We start from the raw sequence: 20,876 nt of genomic DNA on the forward strand, positions 1-20,876 counted from the left end.
TGTATGCCAAGGATTTACATTGCAGCCAAAACGCCTTGGTTTGCAATTTCCAAGACAGCAGTCGAAAAGGAGCAGAAAATTGCTTCCAGGGCTGCGGACCAGACAAGATTATATTCAAAGTCTTTGTGAGGGCTTTGCCTGAATGGGGCCCTGGCATTACACACACACACGCACAGACACACACTCACGTGCATGCGTGCACACGTATGCACGTACATACACACTCTCACACATATGCAGGAGGGAGCAGTATGACCACTATAACCAATAGGTTAGGAGTCTGGATTTTGTGGAGCACCAGTGTAAGCTACATTTGAATATTTACAGGCTGAGCTTTGGGGATCTGAGAAATGGACAATTGCAGTCGTCAATACAGAGGAGAGGAGGTGCTGCAGGGCAGAAAAGGGCAGTTCAATAGGTTAATACACTGGCCTTTCACCTTTTGATTCTAGTTAGGGACATGTCAGCAGAGGAATATATTTTATTTCACACCACCTCCAGTACATCACATATGCAACGTCTCCCTGAAGTAAAGCGAGGGAAATGGATGCGCCAGTGTAGAGATCAGTCATACCTGACTCTACAGGGTTCAACAACAAGGGTTGTCCATTGCCCCGAGGCTAATATAGTGCAGATTGGCTCCCCACGAGTAATCTGTCATTTTTCAAAATGTGATCAATGTGAGATCTTCTTCTCTGTTTGTTCAGTGGCCTTGTATCATCTCTGCTGTGCTTTTTGTGAACAGTCACTTCACTCAGGGACTGGCCAGTGTATGTGCAGCACTCAGATGAAGGCCTGCAGTGAGATTTGAGGATATTGAGTCAAATATGATTCTTGTCTTCTTTTATGAGAGAGCAAACACTGAGGATTTAACATTGTATTATCACTATGTTTATCTGACTAATCAAGTTTTTAGTGATAAAATATATAAGTAGACTTTAGACTTTTCCTTTTTTTTGTTCACTTTTCCTTATCGGAATGAGTTCCATTAACTGTCAAATTTGCATTAGTGAACTATTTAAACTGTATTGGCTTTTGTTTTTGTTTGTGTACACCGAGGGCCACATGGGACAACCTTTTTGGCCCTCACCCATGACCATGAAAAACAGCACAGCCATTTATAGCTACAGTGCATAATAGAGGGAAACAATTCAAATGGTTACAAATGCATTAAGATGTACTGTATTTGACTGTAGGCATTCTGGTGCATTCAAGGTAAAAGCTTCCACCGGGTGAGGAGGAGATGGTAAATAATGGAACAAAGTAATTGCCCTCTCCAGACAATAATATCTCTAGATAAATATTTCAAAAAGGTAAATTGCAGAAGGGTTGTAAAAGGTTTTATTGTACTGAAGGGGATATAGTAAAAACAGACAAATAAAAAGACAAGCAAGAAAATCCGCTCGTGTAAAGCATGAATATTTTACATGTCCTCAGGTTAAAGGCTTGTATAGTGATGAACAGAGAGTCGGATCTACACCATGTTCTCCTAAGTCAATGGCCAGAGAGGGAGAGAGAGAGAGGGAGAGAACTAGAGCCTTGGTGATAACGGGTAGAGAGGAATGCATTGTACTGTTCAGACACACTTTGTATGAAAAGATGAATTGATCCATCTGTAAGCAGCACTTAGACCCACTCCTCTGCCCGGTCATTACAGTGGGATAAATCAATATTTAATATCCCCCTCTAACAGCCACACTGGATGATCTTAACCTCTCCTTAATCCCATTTATGTTACCTCTCCAGAATCTTCTTCATGTAAGCTCTCACTATGATAAACTTCCAAACAACAGACTGGGAGGGGAGCTATTAAAGACCACACCATATTTATGTCAGGTGAGGCACCTTCTTGAAATATTAATATTCTGAAACTGACCAAAGTGAAAGCTTTTATCTGGGGCGTTCAAACCTTTCTAGTCCGTTGGCTTGTATCAGCAAAAGACTCTCTCTCCTTCTCGCTCCCATTTCGCAGCTGAATTACAGCCTGCTGTTCTTTATTGCAGCCGAAGGATGAAGATGATGGGGCAATTCTTTTAGCTGACTTGATAAAGCGTGCCTCTAATTTCACACCATCCTAAGAGGTCGGTGTCACAGAAACTAAGAGGTGACAATACGTCACTGTGATTTGCATGCGTTTCAAGCACAAGCTCGGTTCAGGTGTCATTCAACGAGACGGCTAAATGATGTTGTAATAAAAACTGAGACTATTACCTGAGAAGATGCTTTCAATTATAGATATTAGCAGGTTTTTGCAATAAACCAAAATCTAGTATGTGTGTAAGTAAACAAAGTGAGTATCTAGAGCCCAACCATTATGGATTTGTGGGGGCCGATACCGATAATGATATCAGGGAGTAGGGCTGCAAAAATTCTATGTTTATTTAATCTTTATTTTGTGAACAAGACTTTTGAGGAGGTTGTCTCGGTTCTTTGGAAATGCTTCAGTATTTAAAATAAAATACATTTTCTGACATTGTATGGACCAAACATCTAATCGATTAATCAATAAAAATAACAGATAATAGTAAATATTTGTTAATTGCAGCCCTACACGGGAGTCAAACTTTCAGATACTAATGTAACTGCCAATATATTGATTGAAAAAATATATATAAAAATTGGCAATGCAGAAATGCATTCAAATATATAGAACTTACTTAAAATGTAAATCATTCCTGCATTGTTTATTTTGTGAAATAAAAGTTTCCATATTTGTGCCCATCAGAAATCATTTATGCCTATATAGACATAGGAAAGGCTAATATTCGCAGATTTGTAAGTTATATATGGGTCGGGCTCAACAATGATCACAGTTTTTTGTTGTCAGTTTGATCCTGCCAGTACACTTAATTCTTCAATAGTATTTCATTTAATTTCTACCGTACATATATCTAGCCCCCCCCCAACACAAACACACACACACACACACACACACCCCAACACACACGCACACACACTGATTCATTCTCTTTCTGTTGTTCTACCCTTTCTGACGGACAAAAGGTAGATTACAGGTGAGGAGTGACTCACTATCTCAAGCAGAACATCCCTTTAAAAAGCATCCATCTTCGCTGCTTCAAGACAGGTTGAACAGATAAGTCCAAAACTCAGAGGGAACAAAACTAAATCCTATAAAAAAACAAAGCAGGGAGTAAAACGGCGTAAGCTCTACCTGCGAAGAACAATGCAGCCGTAGCCATGTTTCCTGTTGTAAATGGATCTTTGCAGCCACACGTGCACCTTTGTTGGGAGGCAGCAGCACCAGCTTCCAAGAGTTAGACTGAAAATACTATGTTCAAACACTCATGGTAAAGTTTTCACTTAAAGGCCAAAGTAAAAAAAAAAACAGGCGGAAAAACGCCTGTTTATTCAACCAAAATGTGACATGTATGTAAAAAAAAAAAAGGATAACTTATTGTAAAGATTCCTTCTGTCCTGGTTAGTAGGGGCTTAATACAGGGGGAGGGTCCGTCTCTGTCCTCTCTGTGGGCTCCACTAATTTATGTGCTTCACTTCAGTGAGAGCATAGTTGATTGCCACCTGCATAGACAGTGATCTCTTCCAAACACCAAATTAGGGGGAAATCAAAATAGATATTCATTGACTTTTTTACATATACATTGACCTAGTTGAGGCTGTTGGTTGAAAGTGTAAGGTGCTGAAATATTAATGAGCATCGCTCCCAGTTCCTGCCTGCTCCTCACAGCCAACTGGCAACATGGCATCAAGCTGAAGAGAGGAGGACAGCTTTTTTCTCTCCTTGATTGACTCATCGATTGAAGATATTTTTAAAGGGAATCCCTGGGAGTGTGTGCTCCTGGTACAAAGCAGCCCCATCCCGTGTCAGGGGACGGAGAGGGCTGCAAGTCTGCTTTAATTGGGCAGAGACATCAGAGTCTTCTTAACCCGCACCGGGCACTGCCATGGCCTGTCACGGCCCTCACACCAACATCAACAACGCCGGGCCCTCGAAACACGCTCACACGCAAACATATTCATATTAATTAAACAGATACGTACACACTGAACTATGCCAGCTCTTATCAAAATGACCACCCTGGACACGGATTAAAGAAAAATATTAGCCTTAAAGAATGACTGCTGTGTTAAAACCACCATGTTCCACTTTCTTTAATAGTTTCACAACTTGCAGGGAGAGCCGAGCACTCCTGGTGGTCAGCTGCTCATCTTTCGCATTACGGAAAAAATGCTTGCAGTGGAACGGGCTAGAATCGGGAATGAAGAGCTATATGATAGGAGTCCTAACCTTGTCGACTCTGCAGTTGTTGAGGCCCACTGAAGTGAGGGCGGACAGCTTCGCCTCCATGCCCTGCTGGTGATGTTGCAGCTGTTCCCTCTGGATCTGCTCCCTCATTTTCCGAGCCTCCTGGATGGCCTTCATCACCGTGTCCTGGTCCCCGAACAGCGCAGTAGAGTTTAGGCTGGACAGAATATCTACACACACACACACACAAACACACATTAGAGTTTGGGCATCAAAATTAGCTCGCTATAAAAAAAAACTGCTTCACACAACATCTTGAGAGTGGCATTTATTTCTAAAGTGAAAAAAAAACAGGACTGAGACCTTGCAATGTGGTTTTCCCAGCTGTGAGTGTATACTGTAATTTTGTGTTTGAACTGAGCAGATGTATGTGTATGTGTGGTGTGTGTTTGTGAAGAGGAGGCACTTTGAGGTCTTACCCAGAGATGAGCCCCGTCCCAGGCCTCCGCCGAGTGGGTTGGGGATGCAACCCTTGCCGAAGCTGTTGGGGCTGTTTTTGCCGCCGGGATATAGGTTTTGTGTCGGGGATGTGGGGGATTTGAGCAGATCTGTCGTCTTTTGCCGAGCAGACAAGTTGAGCGGCTGTGTTCCTTCCTCCTACGGCAGCAGAGATACGAGTATGAGGAAAGACAGATGTGAATAGGTGGCCTCCCTCCCCTTCCCCTTTTGGAGGAGCTCCGGTTTCCCAGACAGCACAGTTCTCTGCTTCTGGTTAATTATAGGGTCTCTACCTATCCTGACCCGCACCTCCTCACTGATTTCTTACATCTCTGTCCTTCTTTTTCTTTTTCTTCTCCTCTCCTCATACATCCTTCCTCAGGAGCGCTGCCACTGCGATGTTCCCTCACAGTTGCCCAGCGCCTTTGTTCACACTAATTAAAGCAGATTCTGTCTCTCTGTACATCTTCATCTGTTCTCCCTCTCCTCCTCTCTGCTCTCTGTGTCTGCACTCTGGTTCGAAGAATAAATAATGACCAGATAACGGCGGTGCCAGTGATCAAAGACAGCTGTTCCATTCATCAGATGTCGACTTACATTATCTACTTCATTAACTTGTTTTCTAATTCCATTCCTCATTTGTGCATACTTGGTCTTATCATAGGCTTTGATATGGCTATTCCTGAAGAAAAATAATAGTATGTGATGCTGGGCTGGTTGCAGCCTCTTAGAGCCGTTACTGATATGAGAGGAAGAGCACTGTACTCCAAGGTGCAATCCTCAGGACTTTGGCAACTAGGATTATCCGTCTCAATACCTGCAAATACAACTCCTAGGAGGATAAATGTACCCAAACATAAGATGTATCCTATAATTACCCCTGTTGATTATTCGAGGGTTAAGGATTATTATGTGTACAGATTGGTAAGCCCTGAGAGGCAAACTGTGATAAGTGAATTGGGCTAACAAATCTAGGCAAATTTAAAGCTAATTAAAACTATACTAAAAATGGTTCAAATAATTCTTACTGAAGTACATAATATCCAGTGCCTAACTACATTTTGAATTACCTTAAATACAAATATATTGCAAGATGACGGACAACACCAAAATCAATATGCTAAATAAATTTGTCGTTAATTTTATTTGTAAATGCTGGTTGATTTTGATTGGAAACAACTCCGACATTTACATCCCAGAGGAGAAAATGACACTTTGCCCAGAATATCATGTGTGAATACAGCAGTCTTTTTATATCAGATTAGGGCTCATGCTGCCGTTAACAGTATTTTTCAAAGCCCAAGTGTCTCCTTGTCCAAACATATGGCTCAAGCATAGACTGCCCCAAGGCCTTGTTATTGCTGTGCCAATAACAGTTTGTCATGCAGTGAGGCTGAAAGCAGACAAACAAAACTAAAGGCAAGCTGATTCCACTGGACTGTGCACACATATGGGAGGATGCCAGAGTATGTTTGCCTTCTATTTATGTTTGATTCACTTCATTCATATCCCTTAATTTTGCGATATTTGGCTATATTTTTTGCTATTGGCCAAAAACTGATATTGTATTAATAACGACCTAGTTGTCGTACAAGAGTTTGAAAAAACTCATTCCGGCAGTTAGGTCTTTATCGATAAATAACGAATTGTACTCCAATGATGGAATAAGTGTTGAGTCAGTTTGAGGGCAATCTTTCAGTGTAAATCCCAAGAGGTAGGGGACCTGAAGGAGTGTGTGTGTGGGCGAGTGAGTGAAAAGAAAGCTGGAGTGTCTTGCTACCATTTCGAGGAGATGATTTATGGTCTTTCTCCATTGTAATATTATTAAGCTAAACTTCTCCAAATGGGCGCATGTTTCTGATTATGGTCTCAGTGAGTGGGGGTGATGTATATGCGTCCTTTCCTCTGCATGGAGGTCTGGTGGAGTCGTGCCATACAGCAGCAGAAAACACACATCCTGCTTTTGGTTTGTTTACAAAGCCCAAAAAAAATCAAATCAAATCAAAAAGACATCCATCCTAATTCTTGCTTCACTTTTGTCAGCATTTGAATCACACTGTAGTAATTATTTGATTCCATTTAAGATACCAAAAAAGAAGGGGAAAAAACACTTTTCATTGTGAGGAAAAATTAGAAACCATGTGTTCCACAAATTACTGGCTTGGAGCAGCCATAGCCATAGCAACAATGTCCACAGAGTTCTGGGTAAGAGAGAGGGCCTTGTTAAAGCATTGCAGATTGATGGCCTGGTAGAGGTTGGGCTCAGCACTGGTCGGCTGCAGGAACTGACTGTAGCAGCGAACAGCGTAGACACTAGTTTATTCTTACAACACCAACTAGGCTATAGGCTAGGTCAAGTACCACTCAAGGGCTGGACTGGCGGGTGGAAGGAATTGAGGGTTCTACCTTGACTTGAGTGATGGGGCTGGAGGAACTCTTGTCATTCTTCAGAGAGGAGGGAGAAATGGGCCCGCTCGCATTGAGGGCCTGGGGGAGCGGAGGCAACTTGGCTCCAGGAGAGACCTGCATGCTGGCAAGCTGGGCTGCATACAGTTGCTGTGGGGAGGTGCAGAAACCCGCAAAGGCGTTAACATCCAAATCCAGCAAACATTCAGAGTTTCATATTCTGTCTTTTCCTCTCCCTAGAACTCTTGCTTCTGTGTCTCCCTTCATCCCCCCCCCCCTTCTCTCTCTCTTTTACGTCTTTCCTCTCTTTCCATAAGGCTGGCAGAGAACCTCCATCAAAGGTCTTAACTGTATTTCAAAGACTGAACCCAGAGAGAGACAGCAGTCTTAAAAACCACACAGAGATGGCTTTCATTCAAAATACTTGGAGCCCCTATTTTCCACTCATCACAGAGAAAAGTTTGCCGACTGGATGCAAGTGTGTTTGCAAAGATCTCTCATTTCTCTAGATCTACACAGCTTGCCATTGAAGTCTCTAGTCTGTGATTTGTCTCCACGCTGCCACGTGAGACAGTCCTACTCCACACGGTTAGAAACCCAACCTCAGTTGGATGGCCATCACAGGAGACTTTAAACACCAGCATTATTAAGGCTTAGAAACCTGCACAAAGAACACTGATGTAATCACCATTATTTTCCTTGGCATTAAATCAGTGAGACGTCCGACTGTTGGTGACATTACCACACAAGTGGGTGGTTTAAAAGACTGGCTAAGCCCTCAGTAAGCGAAGCCTGTAACAGGGTTGAACTCTGAAAGCTCAATATAAATTTTCACTTTGGGCTGATAATGTGGCGTATAGTACAAAAAGTGGTTAACTATTAGGGCTTGGAAGTATTTAAAAAAATTCTGGTGAGCTACAGACTACCGAAGTAATACATCCTTTATCCTGGATACAATTACAGTTTAATTTATTGACGTTAAGTTATGTGTCTATTTTTTTAACTTCATTAAATCTTGAAACAAATAAAATGAGACTGATTTGATTCGATTATTATTTTTGTGGTTGTTATTTCTGTCCCACAGAGCCCAGCACTCCGCTGAGTTCTCTTTCCACGCCAGGTCTGCATTGATTGGCCACCAGGTAAGTGATGTCATTGGCTTTTGTCTCCTGCTGTAAATGGTAGGGGTCTGTCAAATAAGGGCTACTGTGGCCTTAGACCTGACTTCATCAGAGACATAGCAGCCCTTAACTCCCCCACTGGCCTGCTTTCTTCAGACTAGGTAAACTTCACGGGTTGTTGTGCTATTCAGTCAGACGGTGCTGTCAGGGAGAATCTAAGTTCTCGTCCTCTGGCCAATCAGCAAACTCTTTCTCATTTCCCGGTTACAATGGCCACATACAGCCTGCATTTGTGTGGATGGAAAAAAGCCACCCGGCCCCGCTGGCCTCACCTTCATCCGTGTAGATGCCAGACAAAGCACTTTATGTCCATGCACATATCTCCAGATATAAACACACATGTGCTCCTGTAAGAAACTTTATCACTGCCATATAAGCGGCAGTACAAAAGGCCCATTCTTTCAGGGGACCTGGGGATAACAACAGCACATGGGCAACGGAAATGACAGACTGATTATGTTCCCACAATGATAGCACTGCCCCCACCTCCCTCACAAACAGCCTTTTGTCTACGACAGAAATGGACACAGGAGCAGACCCAACTCTATTTTCTCCTCATCTGAGCTCGACTTGGTTAATGTCAGAGAAAGAGAGAGAGAGGATACTCCATTCACTGGCCGTCACTCCAGGCCACACATGAGTCTCAGTAGAACAGCGGAGTCTGTTGGACAGATGTTTGCTAACAGGCTTGTCGCTCGGGCATGCCCCCGACCTTGAGTGGGAAGAACTTTATTGTCCCGGAAAAAGAGCATAATTACAGTTTCCCTCAAATTAGACGCAGTCAGGATGCCCCCTTCTCAGCACTGATTAGCAGGTCAGTGCCATGGGGTGAGAAGCCCTTGTAACCAGGAACAGTCTGACTCCAGGAGCTAAAGAACAATAAATACAATCAGACGGAAAGTCGGATGAAAGGTGTGTTAAACCACCAGACACTGCTCAAGGACAAATGTGAAATACGTCAGAGTTCAGTCCATGGTGTGTTTTCGCGCCGGCTTTATGGTGTGGCTTGGTACAAATCAAAGGCAATATCTTTATAGCAAATTATAAAATTGTTTGACTCCAAGCACGTCATAAGATTAAAACATAACAGAGAGTTGTCAATGGTAACAGGCATTGTGGTGTCAGAGGCTGAAGGATGATACATCCTCCCATGGCTGTTCTCCCTAAGCGGAAGACATCTGTCTGCTTCCCAATGTTCTCAGTTGAATCCCTCACATCTAATAGCCCCTTCTTCATATCTACTTGCCAGGTGGGGGTAGCAAAAGGTTCATGGTAATGAGGGTCAAGCTGAAAGTCAATGCTCCAACTCTGGGGTATTGGGAGAAGTGGGAGGAGTGGGAGAGAGCCTGAGCATAGTGGGAGAGAGCCTGAGCATAGCTTTGGGCCCTTCTGTTTCCCTTTTCTCTTACCTTTCCTATAGACTTGTAACTGGTTGTTTAGCTTTTTCCGACAAAGGGAAACACCTTCTAGGAAACGTACAATACTTGAAAAGCCGCCGGCACAGCTTGAATTATGGCAGAAAACAGCGAAATGAAATGATAGCTAATGAGTTTGCAATGTGGGTGTTAAAAGAAATTTTTAAAAAACTGTCTATATGTGTTTTCTCAGCATGAAGGCAGAGAAAACTTAATGGAATTTGTCTTTATTAAAATGTGTGTATGCACAACTAGTAGTGAAATACAGCATGTCTTACTTTTTTCTTTGAAAGGATTTGTCTTTTTCCTAAACAACCTTTTCTTTTCAAGTAGTAATACCAAACTTAAATTAGAACATCTAAGGTTTCTCTTTTGACCCCATCGTTCCCTGTTTTCCAGAATGGAGCAGATCTCAGCAAGCATGGATTTAAAGTGAGCAGCACAGCCAAGGTCAGCCTGTTAGCCTCTGGTAATTAAAAACAAGCCCTCTGGAGGCAGCAGAGGTTAAACAGGGAGGCTCACTTTTCTGCCTGCGACATTAAACTGATATCACACTCTGCTGATGATGTTAAGACATCTCACAGGTTTAATATGCTTTCAAAAAAACTAATTCTATGGCTTCATATTAAATATAATCAATTATAAAAACAACAGGAATTTGTTACTGCCAGGAATAACAGTGCATTGCACATTTACAAATATACAAATGAAGACAACAAATTATTTTTCTAACAACCAAACAATTACTAATACCAATTGATCTCTCTCTGCGTTGGGCTAAGTATTTTTGAACTGACAGTCTCTTAATGGCACGCTCATCTCTTTGTTTTGCGTCAGTTCATCTGTCTGTCAATGTCTCATTCACCTCTGTCTGGCCTGGGTGCAGAGCACTGGGCTGGATATGAGAGCATTAACTGTGCTTCAGTGCACCACACCATTTAAAAGGCAGCACAGCGCCAGCCCTGTTTGCCACAAGGCTTGTACAGGCTCATTGCCCATGGCGACCAGGCAGGCTGACCCAGGCTAGGCCCAGATGTCAGGAGTGGAGGAAAGCGTCCTGGTGCACTGTGCCGATGCTTTCCAGTATGGCCCAACATCTGTTTCATCTGCTGGCACCCAACCTGCTCTGCTCTTATCCCCCCCTCCCTCCTCTTGCCTTTCTCTATCTCTCTATCTCACATCTACAGTATATACATATTCTGTATCAGTTTCTCTCTGGCACACACAACCACACAAACACAGCCCGCCTTGTGCAAGAGTGTGTGTGTGGATTTCTCCAGGCCCAGGGGCCCCAGCGCCAGCCTTCTCATTCAGTGTTGCTCACTCTAGGGTCACTCTAGATCTGTCCATCTGTCCCTCTGTTCACCACTGCCTCCATCCAGCTGCTCACCTAGCCGTCCTATTAGCCAGCCTTCCACACACAGCTAGCATTGCTGCACTGCTCTGGGTTACCTTCAAAGACCAAGCGCCTCTGCTCATAAACACAGAAACAGCTGCTCGCTACAGTATGTCCGTTCTCTCTTTTCTCCCCTCCTCCTCCTCTTTCTCTTTCTCTTTCAAAGTCAAAAGTGCTGCACTTACTAATGACAGAAGCCATCTCTTCACATGTATACTACACAGACCTTTACATCCAAACAAAAGATAAAATGCGGTTTGCTGCCCTCCCACTTTCTTCCTGTTTGTCCCTGACTGCGCAACACCCTTTTCTTATCACTCCAGTCGTCCAAGCCTCTATAGAACTCCTTCAGATATGTCTGCTTGAGATCTGGTCCTAGTTGTCGCTGAGCATGTGGGCTGCTTTTCATCTTTACAAAGGGAGCACGAGCCGAGGCTGGGCCCAGGTTCATCACGGGCCAAGAGGCCATAGCAAATGTGGCGGATGGTAATTGCATTACATGTTAGGTCTGAACTCAAGCGGCTTAAGGATGTGATGGACTTGGGAAATTTGGGGTTAAAAAGAGTAAGTGAAACGCAGGGACGGGATGAGCAAAGAAAAGAGGGGAGAAAAATACAGACTAAGACACTTAGAGAAGGTTCAAGGTGGAAAACTGGAAAATTAAGACAGAAACGGCAGGAGATGGAAGATGAAGCTTGCACTGAGTGAAAGCAGATAATTTCTTTAGATTTAGTTCATGACCCTGCAGAGAACCCAAATGTTCTGTTTTATCTAATAATGCCTTCTAACCCCAAAGTCCTGCTTCCAATTGAAAAGCAGGACCCTCTCAATGGTTCTGTAAAAAGGAAGGGTGATATATATCAAGTTGATATTGGCATTAAGTATATTGTTTTTTACTTGGCGACTGATGCAATGTGTGGTGTACAGGCAGCAAATTAAGTGTTACTCTAAATAGAAAATTCTTTTGTGGAATTAGGGAAATTCCCGCCTTGTCCCTCCATTCAATTGAATATAGTAGATGTCCAGACAGATTGGGATACAATCTGAGCACAATTTCCTCTGTTAGATGAGAGGTGTCGGTTGTATTTAGAGAAGGACAGGCAGGGACGGAGCCATTGTTTCCTGCTGGTTCTGGGCTCATCCTGGCCCTGTGTGGGCACTAATGAAGAGGGGCATGTCGCGCAGGGATAGTTTACCCGCCTTCCTCTCCTGTGAGTTGAGAACGAGAGCCAATCTGTCAGGAAAACATTGAGTGAAATTGCCCCGTGGTACAGCAACGCCTGGTGACAGCCACTTGCAGTCTGCCAGCCGCCGGAGTGATGCTACCATCCTGTATTGACAAGCAAATTACAGTCTCCTACACTCAAACGCTCCCTAGAAGATTAATTTACATCCATCAGCTTTAAGCCTTTGTTACCTTGTTGGGTTTTCTTCTCCTTAAGGGCAGGGGATGGGGGGGATCCCAGACTGTTATGACAGAGGAGATTGTGAAGAGGCTGCGCAGCCAACATTAAGACTGACGGAGCGGCTGGCCTCTCTGACTGGATGGCTGATCACATTACCTCTGCAGCATTGTGGGAATTAATTCTTCCAATAAGATAATTTTTAAGGTTCATATATTGCACAATCTATCGGCGGAAATTATACCTTTCAATGCAGCTGACAGGAAGAGATATTTTAATGGGGGGGTATGTGCATGTTATTTTCTATTTCTCTGTATGTGTTATGTTAGGAAGATGAAGAATGGGAGGATGTAGAAATAGAAAAGTTTAGGACAGTTAAAGTTGATGCAATGATTCAAATCATATGGTTGGTGAATATTGTCAGGGATAGTTTATTTTACATTTATATATATATATATATATATATATATATATATATGTATTGTTTTAATTTAATTTAACTAACCAGTGGAGTCTGAATAAAAAAGTCGCCCGATCTGCATATGTGTAAATGTCTGTCACTGCTGTAGATGGCAGCCATTCATTGCACTACTTATCAGATAAAGTGTCTCTTTACTTCGTTTCACATCAAATTAGAAATCCCCTTTTGTTATCACGCTGTGATTTTTCCATTGTTGATGAGATTCTTTTCACGAGTCCACTCACTCAAACTCGCACCCACACTGAAGTACACTGCAATACTTGCAATACAGAGCGTGTTGCTGCTGTTATAGCTTTAAAAGGCAGGAGGCAACTGTAACTTAATTCCAAGTCTGGGCTGATATGATGTATTTAATCACGGCAGCCTCTCGGTGCTTTGTAGAGGAAGTGGTGGCAGTCGCACGGTTTGTTGATCCCAGCAGTGTAGAAAAGGGCATGTTTGACTAGCCTTGCTGTTTTAAGGGGAGTCTCTATGCAGGGTAAATAGCAGACAGCAGGCGGAATATGGGACAAGCTGACAGACTTCAATTAATGGAAAATGCACCTCTTTTTTGTTTACTGTGTTCTCTAAAGGTCAGCCAAGTCATGGTCTAGGAGGCTATGTTTTTGCCCATTCCCAGGGTTAGATACATTATGAGAATTAATGACTCTAGACCTGTCTCCCCTCCTCACCCCAACCTTCAGATATATGACTGTCTCATCTGACCTCATCCACCACTATAAATACACTCAGCATGACTATCTGAACAGCTACTTCTTCCCAATGGACTTTGTTACGATACACAAACTAAGTTACACTTATAAACTATGGAAACACATTCTCTTATGCAGCCTCAAGCTTATATTCCTACAAACATGTGAAAAGAGGTCTCACCCCCTTTTTATATGCTGTTGTTGACAAAGCATCAGTGGTGGCTAAAACACGTGTTAGGAAAAAAAAAATTATCCTAAACTCCTATTGCTGCTTGTGTGACTTCACAATTTAATGGAAATAATCTTTATCAACAAGATCAGGCAGAGACTGAGAGAGCTGTGGTAACAATAGTATCTCTAATAGTAATAACTTGAACCGTGCAATGCAGATAATTATCTACATTAAACATTATGTCCTCAGGTTAAGCTCTGACCTGAGTTCAGCTCTTTTAAATGCTGTTAGAAAAGCCTGTAGGGCTTGGAACCTGTCCCAACATTTCTGTTGCTCAAACGCCTTTTCTCAGCTTCACTCTGTGTAACATACCAGGAGTCTGCTTTCACTGCGAACATCCATTGTTTCTTCTCATTTGTTTTCCTCACAGTGATTAAAGAAAAGCTTCAGCTAAGCAGTTAAGAAGGAGATTTTTTGCTTGCTTAGTCAATTGTCTTCTGATCAATTCCCCGGCAGGCGATTAAGACAACCAAAGTGATTCTCATTCCCTCTAATAACCATTATCTTCCTCCCTCCTCTGCTGGGCAGAGCTAGTGGGGATAAATCCTCTATAAAATGGGATAAATTACATATATAAGATGATAAGCACGTGTGAGCTGGGGGCCTCCAGGATTATTTAGTGCGCAGCTCATTACTTGGCGTACAGCTGCTTAGCCGTTCTTTCTGCCCTGGGCTTGGCAGGCGTCCCTAGCATTCTTTGTCATCGTACTGTACATACCTGAAGCTGGAGGGGGCTGAGTCCTGACGCTGCTGCAGCTGCCATTGTGGATGGAATGAACTGCACCGGGTAGTTATCACCTGTCAGAGAGGGAGAGATAGACAACAATGCGTACAGGTTCAGACAATGAGCCGGCCCAGCGCAGCAAGGCAAGTGCCAACACGGATCCTGGGCCCTCCGCTACTTTGCCACAGCCATGTGGCACATTGCAGCGAGCCCTCGGCTTCAAGCCCAAACATCTGCATTAACAAAAGGCTAATCTGGTTTGACTGGAGCAGGATTACTCAGGAACGCTCCACGCCATTCTCTCCTACCTCCACCTGCACACTACTCTCTGAAAATACCATGACAGCAATAGCTCCTAAATATTTGAACAAGTAAGGAGTTCTTTTAAGATGTTTGTGTGTGTGCATTCATGCGTGTTCATAATACATGTTAAATATCTCCTCTCCCTGGTATTCAATTAGCCATTATGTCAAAGGACCAGCATGTTCTATCAGGTAATTCTAACAGCTGTGGACTTGTCTGGCCATTGTTTAGCGCTACATTGTTTGGGTCTGAGTGATAGCTTTGGCAGCAGAGTGAAAACACTTGTATGTGAACTGGTTGGAACAAGTGTGCAGTCACAATAACAAGAGTAAAAAAAGAAAAAAAAAGAACCCACACATTCTTATCTCACATGTCACTGTGATCAAGCGAGGAAGAATTGGTCTCCAAATAGCAGCACTATTCATTACTACTCACTACTGTTCGCCTGCCATCAGCACCTTTGTCAGACAGCGATATAAAAAACGGCTGCAGTATGAGTGATATCCACGGGGTACAGATGCTTTGACATATCAGCCCGGTGTGTTGAGACAGACAGAACAGCCCCAGTGAGACGGGGCAGCACGGCGTTCATGGAGGGGAGGGTGGTTTGAGGCATGTGTCTGGAGGAGGGGGAGGTGGGGGAACACAGAGGGAGAGGGGAGGGGTAGTTGGCCTTCGCTCAGGCCCCACTTCTGCCTGTCACATCTCCTCACAAACATATGGAGCCATTAAGCCACAGACAAGGTAAATGTATATACCTTCTCTTTCACTTTGCCATCGCCCGCTCGCCTCACTTTGCAATCTTGTACAGCACAGCACAATGTGATACAGGCCATGGAAATTCAATCCCCATTTAGTAGCAAATAAAATCACACAGCAGAAGTGGTTTCAAATAGTGCTGGGTTGGATGTGTGGCTGTGTACCGTGGTTATTTCTACACCTCCTTTTTTCTTGGTATCGCTTTCTTTCTGCCTCTCTCGCTCCGTGCCGTCTGTGACGTCGGATTTGGGAATAACAAATGGCTGGATGTCTTAAGATGTCATGTGAAACCTGCGGGGGGGTCATGTGCTAAGTGAACACCCCTCCACTGCTTGGGGGTCTCAGGCTCCAAGGTCCTGGATGCACAGTCTGTGTCGAGGCTCCAGCCGAATGGGAACTGTGCCAGTTTAGCATCAGTGGTGAAAGAGAATTACGTTTAAAATTGAGTTTTACTTTTTTTTTTTAACTCTCCATGGCTGGTCCCATGCCTGAAGCCAAGACTCTGAATGTTAAAGGAGGAGGAGGAGGGGGGGTAGTTCAGGTGACACCGTGGTCACAAACGGCTATATTTCCCTGCTCATATTATTCTATAAAATAAAAGTCATAGATCTGCTGAGGGTTGATGGATGAAACTGAAACCTTTCTTTGGCCAGATCAAATAATGATGAATGAATATTATGAATGGATCACACTTGTCTTCTTAAAGTGCCTTTTAAATGTCATTATTTTGCCAAGAATTTTTACTGAAGACACAAATAAACAGGTATAATTAATTAGATGGTTAAGTTGATTTATTTAAGTTACTATATTAGAGGTGGATTCCCAACCTGGCCTATTTACTTTTACTTTCACACTGCACATGCTTGTAATCAGGGAAAACGTTGGGCTTGGGTCGGGTTTGGATACAAAAGACAGAATGCCTGTTGGGCCTCGTTAATTTCCTAAGGTTCGGACAGAAAATTGCATCCTGAACCAAAGTCTACTTCACATTAAGAAGAAAACCATGTGCTTCAAGCGCCACAATATCAGGAAATTGGTTTAAAAGTGACACATTTAGTGATAAAAAAATCAGAGATTGAAGATTAAAAATAACATGAGGACACTTTGAACTGTCAGCATGGCGCTTATGAGGAAGACTGTCAGAGGAAGCGAAAGACTATGAGGTCATTCTGTGGGTCCATTAGACACACATCAGACTGAATGTCTGTGTAAACAGTGCGAACAGACTGGGAAGTCCGACTTGTATCTATTTGTTTAAAAGATGAGTCGGTGCCTCTGTGACTGTGCTTGTCTACCATGCAAGACCAGGCCATTGAGCACAGCCAGTGGATGGGGTGATGACTTACCACTATGGTGCTAGAATGACTCTGTTGCCAATGCGAGCACCACAGGGCTGGGGGTCATAAGCAGTGGTCCCCGGGGGCTGTCTCATAATGATAACATCAGATTAGTGGGCCTTAGTCTTGGAAGTGAATGCTTGGCCACTCACTTCATGGAGAAAGGACACGGCAGCATCCTGTACACCCTGCAGGTGGTGGTGATAACATTGTACTCTACAGAAATATTGTGTATATTGTGTTGGATCGGGGGGGAAATAATAGATGTTTTGAAAATACCTCTCCTGACTGCAAGAGTCATTTTCAGACCCCCTTTGCTTTTTTTCTCCATGGACTCATGAATAATGCAGGAACCATACACATGGCGACCTCTCACCATGATTCCATAATAGCTCCTGTTATTTGAACTAAAAGATTTTCCTTGTCAAATCTATCGCAGAAAGCACACTGGTAAAAGACTTGCCCTCAGGCACTTTGTTTAAGCTGTCATGGCTCCATAGTTCCAAAATAGCTGACTTTCTTTTTCATCCTGTGGTTTTATAGTTAATTCATTAACTGCACTACCACACCTTTCTAATGTTCTGCTGCGAACCTGCTGACTTCCAAGTGTTTCTTTTCCCTTTTCCAGTCCTATTCCTTGTTCTGGTTCTGGTTTGGGTTTATAACAGATGAGTGGACTTTTCCTTTTTCTGTCTGACTCACAAATCCTTTTCTTTTTGACACTGATCAAAACAACATTGTCTCCTTTTATTTGCATGTGGCAGAGGAAATAGGAAAAAAGCCTTGAAGTTATTTTTTTGTAATTTGATTAAAATCTAAAATGAAGAGATTTGTCTAAAATTGCATTACACAATTTGTTTACATCAGTATGTGGAAGCACATCTATGTTGACAAGAATATGAGGGTGCATACGGTTACTGTTTTGGCTGGGCATCAGTCAACATGTTACAACATTTTTTTCATTAAAGTTTTATTTCTAAAGCTGTGGATCTTGTCTTTGCTCAATTTGAAAAACAAAGGAAGAGAAGGAGACATGCTGTTACAAGCAATGGAAACCTGTTCCTTCACCTCAGCCTGAAACCTCTCCAACTCACAATTGTCTTTTAATTACTTAATTCTCCCGTCGAAAGACATAACTGTGTGAAATTGTAAAACGGGAGTTGCTGACAATAGGAGGACTTTTCATGCAGGGTTCACCCCCCGTGATACTGGATCTCTCACAGTGGATACTAAGAGATTACAGCCAGCAAACTACTGAAAGATACTTTCATGTTGAAGACTTGTTTACATTCCTCGGCTTCTCGGCCCATATCTATTGTTCCACTTGGACTAGAACATTCCCAGCCGTTTGGTCCCAAGTGCAAGTTCAGACGGAGCAGATCGTGTCAATGGCCTCACGTGTGAATGAAGCATTTGTTTATTATTGTTGGACAATGTATCAAGTCATTATAATGAATGAAAGATGAAACAAATAGAGAGAGAGAAGAGAGACAAAACAAGGACTTTAGTTGCAAGCATACCTGGCTTATAAGACAATCCCGGGGGGAAGAGAAAGCCTTGCTGGGCGGCGGCGGCTGCTGCCAGAGTGCGTTGGTCGTGTGGAAAAATGGGGATCATGAGCGGAGGCATGTGACCCTGGACCTGCTGAACAGATAGGAAGCAGAGATCAGAGAGAGGCCTAAGCATAGGCATGGTTCACAGACACACACAGCCCACTCAGGGGGGAGGCCAGATCACAGCTCTTCCTAACGCGTGCTGACAGGGGGCTCTGCGGCAGTGACGGCCCTCGTGTGCTCACACAATACCTCGCCGAGCTACGCCTGCTCTTAATCCAAACCACAATTTTACCTTGGAACTTCAAAGAGCCCCGCATACGCAATTGTTCCAGGATCAGTTAGAGGAGGCGACGTGTAGGACAGAGAGCGGAGAGGCTCGGCAGGTCTGTGTGGCTTCTGTTGCAGCAGATACAACATGTCAGCAAGGGGATTGTTGAATGTATTACACAGGTGCAGAGACGAAGACTGATCGGCATGTGCACGCAAAGACACACACACGCACGCACGCACACACACACATACACACTCACCTCAAGGAAAGATCAACTACACACACAATCCTGGGTGATCATTTATTTAGATGATAAAAGCCTGAAGACAATCCAGTAATTTACTACGTCTGTTTTCAGCGGAGGAAAAATAGCAAGCAGTTGAATAGTCGTTGCCACTCGCTGTATTTCATTTTAATGTCATTCTCTGGCTGTCTGCTCCACTCGCATATTAACCTTCACCGTCCAGCCTGTTGCTGACTGGCCGACTGCGGATATCCACACAAACTCCCTGCATGTGTGTGTGTGTGTCAAGGGTGGGTGAGTAGCTTATGTCTCAAAAGTGGTGTGTGTTTTTTTCTTCTTTTCTACACATGTTGCAAGTTCCAATCTCACTGTCATTCTCAGCTTCCTGAAAGTCTATGATGGGGAGCAGCGCCGCTACCACGGGCCTGCGAGAGTTAATCTCGCACCGAGCCAGGCCACCTCAGGGGAACCTGCCTGGAAAATGGGTTAATAAAGGTCATCCCCCAAAATAAACACTTTACAGAATGTTTCTCCATTCATCCCCCCTTAAAATCAACTCGCAATAAAACGGGTCTGGGTGCAATTACCGCCGCTGCATCGGGGCATGAAATCAACCTGCTCCGAGCAGCGACTCCCCCCCCCCCCCCCCCCCCCCCCCCGTGTTCTGGCTGAGGTCTGCTATGATCTCCACTTTTTTCAGCCTGCATCGGTCCCCCTGTAGACCCTTTACCGGAGTAGTCGCACACGGTTTCTCTTGCAGCTAGCATGCTAAACCTACTAAAAACTACTTTATTGATCTGTCCAGAGGTGCAGAGCTCAACTGAAAACGAAATAAATATAAACATTTTATGTCTACTGAGCTTTTCCAGAAGTGCAAGTGCAGAAAGTGCATTACAGGAAGAATAGAAAAGTATGTGATTCTTCTAGAAGTAATTCTGTAGAATGTGCTTTTACTGCAGAAAAAAGAAATGTCCAAGGAGACTGCGACAAATGACCTTAAATAAAACATTGCTTTATAGGGATTTGTCTTCCAAGTTTCCAGTCTGAACGGATGAAAGATGGATCTTGGCCTTGCATGTATGGAACATATGGAAAAACACAATAATTAATGTCACAACATGAGGCAGGGCCAGTGACAGGCGGGGGGGACACTGGGGAACACAGCTTCTCTCTGTCTGTGTATTTGGACTGTAAAACCAGATGGAGACTGTTTCTGAACGTGTGGCAGTCACGGGACAGAGAAGGGCTCCCTCAAGTCCACGTCCCTGCATGTGTGTTACACACGTGCCGCACGGTAGTTCAGACACGTTCATGAATTAACGAACACGCGTCTGCAGTAAATTAAAAGTTATATGTCATGGAAGTTATCGACTGTCAAATATTATTGCAGAGAAAACAACACGACACATTTTGTTTCCACATGTGATCATTCTTGACTTTTGAATACATTTTTCAAAGTAAGTATATCTTCCACAGCACTCTGTCCACATTTCCTCTCGCTCAGACATAAAGAAGACAAACACTCTTCTAAGTTAAAACATCTGAGCAGGTCTAATATTTATATGCAACTTTAAAGTGCATTGCTATAATGTTAAGGATGGTCTTAAACATAATTATTATCATCCTTTTTTAAATTAAATCAGAAAAACAGCTGCATCACATGAAGAAACAATATGAAAATCATTCAGGCAACTCGATCATTTAATTGTTTTTAAATTATCTTTAAATAAAAATGTGACTGCATTAATTAGAA

The 20,876-nt window shown here is 43.3% G+C and overlaps 1 protein-coding gene across 11 annotated transcripts in view; it reads right to left on the minus strand.

The window, feature by feature from the left end:
* The window catches only part of sox6 (SRY-box transcription factor 6), a 132,942-nt gene that overhangs the window by 20,256 nt on the left and 91,810 nt on the right, over positions 1–20,876 (minus strand). For 9 of the 11 annotated variants that reach the window (XM_053435546.1, XM_053435574.1, XM_053435527.1 and 6 more), the window contains 5 exons: positions 18,573–18,696; positions 14,648–14,727; positions 7,130–7,279; positions 4,705–4,882; positions 4,268–4,455 (listed from right to left, as the gene is read on the minus strand). In XM_053435546.1, coding sequence (XP_053291521.1) covers positions 4,268–4,455; positions 4,705–4,882; positions 7,130–7,279; positions 14,648–14,727; positions 18,573–18,696 — 720 coding nt within the window. The remainder of the gene's footprint in view (positions 1–4,267; positions 4,456–4,704; positions 4,883–7,129; positions 7,280–14,647; positions 14,728–18,572; positions 18,697–20,876) is intronic. The other 2 variants (XM_053435536.1, XM_053435518.1) reach the window with 1 other exon arrangement.

The sequence above is a fragment of the Pleuronectes platessa genome, chromosome 1 (genome assembly GCF_947347685.1).
Source record: "Pleuronectes platessa chromosome 1, fPlePla1.1, whole genome shotgun sequence".
NCBI classification, from domain to species: Eukaryota; Metazoa; Chordata; class Actinopteri; order Pleuronectiformes; family Pleuronectidae; genus Pleuronectes; species Pleuronectes platessa.